This window comes from Branchiostoma floridae, chromosome 6 (genome assembly GCF_000003815.2).
Source record: "Branchiostoma floridae strain S238N-H82 chromosome 6, Bfl_VNyyK, whole genome shotgun sequence".
Classification (NCBI taxonomy): Eukaryota; Metazoa; Chordata; class Leptocardii; order Amphioxiformes; family Branchiostomatidae; genus Branchiostoma; species Branchiostoma floridae.
Window position 1 is genome coordinate 1,194,761 of NC_049984.1, and position 5,000 is coordinate 1,199,760.

Consider the following 5,000-nt stretch of genomic DNA (forward strand, 5'->3'; position numbering starts at 1 on the left):
TGTGCATTGCGCAAATCGCCTCTCGACAAGCTCACATCTTACCGTTGTGTGCAGAGTCTCGGTCTGTGGCCAGCACTGTTCCAACAAGCGCGCTGTCATTGGAATTTTCAGGGATGAAGAAATGAAAGTCTTCCTGACTGAACTGCGGATAGTTGTCGTTCTCGTCTTGCAGTTCAATAGTTAACCGCGCTGTGGCACTTCTGAAACCGAACGTTCCGTCCATATCCCTTGCCTCTACGGTCAGACTGTAGCTCTGCGCTGTTTCGTAGTCTAAAGTACCGGTAGTATAGATCTGTCCAGCAGTGGCATTCACAGCAAAATTACTTGCGCCTAAACCAGTAATGCGGATGTCGACGCTACCGTGGATGCCAAAGTCCCTGTCAGTAACAGCCAGTTCTGGGATCTGCAGCATTGCCATGATAAGAAAATACAGATTTCTGTCAATGGAAATTGGTCAAAACCCCATGCAAAGATCTTACATTCTAGACTGTAATGTTTTGGATTACTAAGATTCGTAAAAGATGTTGGGCATTTCAACAAGAGCTCTTGAATCTCTCATAGACTTAAAAGAAGAGATTACCTTACGACACGCGGGAGGACCTAGGGTCTAGGGTCTAGGGTCTAGGGTCTAGAATCTCAAGTCCGCTACGGTCTGCAATTGGTTTAGAGTTTATTGAAGACGTGACCACTTGCAGCAGATGATTCTAAGGCAGTAAGAGTAAAAAAAAGGAGTTAAGTATCAGACTGAGGAAGAACGTGAATCGACTCACCACTATCACAGGTTCTCCTATCGGCGTGTTCTCCCGGACAGTCCCCTGTAGGATCCCGTGTTTAAAGACCGGGTCGTTGTCGTTGATATCTTCCAGGGTGATGTCCACCAAGATCTTTAACATAACGGTCAACAAAGAAATGTGATTTTCCTGCTGAATAAGACAGAGTTTATCAACAGAAAACGAGTGAGTGAACAAACGATGAATTTTCCAATGTTGTGCAGAACACGATGCTGTTCTGTCCGGTCTGCCAATAAAAGGAAAAGAGAAGGAAATATGAGGAAGACATTAGCGGACACAACACATGAGAATGGGCAAGATCCAGCATATAATTGAAATCCACTCGCACTAAGGAAGAATTTGGTGAGACTTTACAACCCCCACAGCAGCCGGTTTGCATGAAAATGGGCGAGCAGTTAAGTCATTGCATTAATTTAATAAAACTAACGAGTTTCATTAGCAATAAGCTGGTAACAAAAGAACGGGCTGGGAATGTTGGTGACGTTTTGTCGTGCATCTCGTGCCGTGGTCGTGCCGTGGTCGTAATCATTTTCAGAGAGGCATACAAAGGTTCCGAAACTAAACGTACCAGAGGCTGCCTGTCACAGCCGGACTCAGCGTTGGGCTCCACAAAGAACTGGTGAGAAGGTTCCGTCTCCCGGTCCAGTTCTGAGATAACTGTGATCTCACCCTGAGGAAACAACAGACCCGTGAACAAACAAACAAACAACTAAACAAAGCTAGCAAAACTAACATACAATTCATGGGGATTATGGTATCCAAGTCTGTATGAGTTTATAATATTTCCCGCAAACATAAAGTACAATGACAAAGTTTAACACATTTCTTACGGTTTCATTGTGGACGTGGAAGTACTTCTCGTTGATGCCGGACGGGTCCTGCATGGCGTAAGTGTAGACGATGGTTCCGTCCCCCGCACTGGCTGGGACCGTGGCGTTCACAAGAGCAGTTCCTGTAGACATGTGGACCATAGAGTCGACATGTCAAAAGCAACCCCCAACTACAGAAAAGGAGCCTATTGAAAGCATCCTTACCAGGCTCTACAAGTTTGTTTGTTTATGATGGCGTATCAGTTCTATTGCACTTCGTTCGTTCGTACCATCAACTATGGATGATTCGCAGAAAAACAAAACGGGAATCATAAAGAAGCAAACTCGTGGCGTTCACAAGGACAGTCCCTGGTGAGACACAGACGACTTTACGGATAATCAAGACTAGCTATTAGAACCGATGCAACACAGTCAAAGCTACAAGATGTCCCTCATCATCAGAAAGGATTGTTCAGTGCCAAATACCATCGGCGACATCACAGCCGGACAAAAACTACAAAATATGAAACAGGAAAACTGCCAATACAGACCGATCGGGACGTCCTCTGGGACGGTGAGCTCCAGTCTCGTCAGGTTTCCGACCGCGTCATTAGACAGGAGAGACAGTTCCACGGTTGTTTCCGCAGCTCGGGGCGGCTCGCCGTTGTCCAGAACCTTGATCTGGTTTGAAAAAAGGAACAAGGAGTTCTAGTTTTTATTCCAAAGTTGAGGATGAGAAACTGTGAATTTCTGTTGTAGTGCAGTAGTCCGGGTTTCAAGCGAGCAAAGGAGCAAGTCTTTGCAGTTTGGGATAAACAAGTATAAGTGATAGCAGAGTGTATTCATGTCCTTTTCACGTACTGGTGGAGTTTGGATTAACCGCAGCGATGCAGTGTGCATGTACCTGTGATTTGTTATCGTGACGTGTTTCTAAAAACAATAAAGTGTCCGTGATTCCAGACTTCACCTTGAGAGGGATGTGTTCCCTGATGACCTTGAAGTTGCTGATGACCGTGATGACGCCCGTGACGTTGTTGATGAAGAACAGCTCAGAAAAGTCTTCCTCAGCCTCCGTCACGATGGTGTAGGTCAAGGTCGCGTTCTCCCCCGCATCCGGGTCCTCGCCTCGGACCAGTCCAACTATGGAGTTGATGGGGGTGGACTGCAGGATGTATTCGCTGCTCCAAGTCTCCACGATGGTCGGGGCGTTGTCGTTTATGTCCGTCACGGTCACGGTCACGGTGCCGAAGGTCACGTCATACCTAGATGTAGGAACGAGTCCATTTGGCCATGCAGTCCCAAAGTGACGACCATAGATCAGCGTTTTGACAAGAAATAAGAGTGTGTTTTGATGAATGGTGAAACCTAAGAGATTACAGCTTTCAAATGGGATCATGGGCAATAGGCCTCGGAATTGTGTTTTTGCCTTGCCGCCAGGCAAGGCTTTACGCCAGCTTTTTTCCATGGATCAATGGACGGACCTTTTAACCCAGCCCTTCCAAAGCCCCTTCCAAAGGCCCTTCCAAATCGCCTTTCTCATGGACAAGTTTGACGGCTCAGGCAGACAATGGTACATCCCTGTTGAATTTTAAACCGTCCATTTTACGTATTTGTTTCTGTTTGCGGTCGGTTCTAAAAGCATTTAATATTTGGTTACATTGAATAAATGAAGCGTTTGTATGGTAAAATTCCAAATTCATTTGGAGTGACATAAAATCAAGTGCATTATCTCGCAACAAGAATTGCATTAGCTATTCATAAAGATGAAACAATTTCCAAATCAGGCTAATAAATTGTATGTGAATATATAAGTAGCCATGACGTCATCAAAACGTTGGAGAGGCCTTCCGAGACCGCAGCAAAACGCTAACGTGAGTTTAGGAGAGCGCCAGCTCAAAACGTCACACGAGAAGTCGCAATAGATAATATTTAGGATCATTTTGTTATATCGCTGTGGCTATTGACACACTGAGTGTGCCTATAGCCTAAACAGGCTATTGACACACCGAGATTCCAGCCAGCCAATCAGAGCTTGTAACATGCCTTTCCCGACATTATTTTGCCAGGCTCTCGTCTCATTACAAACTTTTCACATAAGTAACAGTTGTTTAGACATTTTTCGGAGGATTAGACATTAGAATCTTTGAATCTTGGAATGAACGGACGTATTCAAGTTATGCCTTAGATTTGGATACCTGTTAATACGAGTTGGTACTGTGAATGTTAGCATGGCGTAGTGGTTAGCGTGATTAGTCGCCACACTGCCGACCCCGGTTCGAACCCGCCTAGTGAAAGTTTTTTTTTTTCAATTGTCCTTTTACCTTTTTATAACATCCATTTGATATAAGAATATTTTCGTCATGCGACCAGAACCATGAAAACCCACCTTTGGGACTTTTTGGTCTGCATTTTCAAGAGTGCATGTTTAGGTAACAGTTACGTTTATTTTTTTCAGCCGCAGAATCCACCCGCTACGTTCTTATTTTGGACGGTACACTTATTATTTCTTTTAAATTGGACCAGGGACCCCTGAAATAATAAAATGTGGGGTTTTCCAAGGATAAAAGCTCCTTGGGTTTTCTAACCATAATTCTGCGGTATTTTTGCTCAAAATTCACGCCGTCGAAGCATATATTTCCGCGCCGCTATGTCATCCAAACATATCGGTTGATCTCGCTATGACGCTACAAAGTTCTTTCAAAATAATGAAAGTAAAACAACAACTATAACTTCGCTTCACTTGTGATATCAGTTTTGAGGCCGCAAATTCTCCCTAACGGCAGGAATTCGTCGGCAAACACAGCTGAAAACGTGTTCCAACATGGTCACATGCGGTGTTTGCATGGTACTAAATATAGTTAGCTCATTTGCATACTTGTGACTGGCTACATGCGGCCTATACCGTAAACACGTGAAAAAGATCGTATTTTGGGTTGATGATGGGCACAGAATGCCATTTGTATTTTCAGAGTGTTGCCTTTCAAATATAATCGTAAGATTTTCTCATTTTCGTGGTTTCTAGTGTCAAAATTTTAATAATACGTATTTAGCAGACAAGCAAATTATCCTTACTGCACGCCAAGGCACAGCATTTTGCCTTGCCGGGCTTGAAGTGCCGACCTACCTTTTCCTGACGATATTCCTACCACGCGGCAAGGCACAGCTTTTTTAAAAAGATTTCTTGTTTGTTGAGTAACAGGAACCCCGCCGCGCGCTGTCTGCCACGGTAGTCCGCCGTGTACCGCCAATCCGGAAATGCCTCCTCAGATGCTCCCGTCAAAGATTACTATCTTCTTAGTGCGAGTATTTCCCGTCATCCTTTGCGCCGCCTTTCCCCTAACTTTAAATGTTGGATGGGTAAGCAACCGATCTCCCTGATGTGCGTTACCACTTCCGGTGT

General features: G+C 44.6%; 1 protein-coding gene across 1 annotated transcript in view; it reads right to left on the bottom strand.

The window, feature by feature from the left end:
- LOC118417401 (protocadherin Fat 4-like) overlaps nucleotides 1-5,000 on the bottom strand; it is an 18,387-nt gene that overhangs the window by 8,948 nt on the left and 4,439 nt on the right. The window contains exons 6-11 of the mRNA XM_035822958.1: nucleotides 2,568-2,862; nucleotides 2,152-2,281; nucleotides 1,622-1,743; nucleotides 1,360-1,461; nucleotides 771-884; nucleotides 36-403 (exon numbers count right to left, since the gene is read on the bottom strand). Coding sequence (XP_035678851.1) covers nucleotides 36-403; nucleotides 771-884; nucleotides 1,360-1,461; nucleotides 1,622-1,743; nucleotides 2,152-2,281; nucleotides 2,568-2,862 — 1,131 coding nt within the window. The remainder of the gene's footprint in view (nucleotides 1-35; nucleotides 404-770; nucleotides 885-1,359; nucleotides 1,462-1,621; nucleotides 1,744-2,151; nucleotides 2,282-2,567; nucleotides 2,863-5,000) is intronic.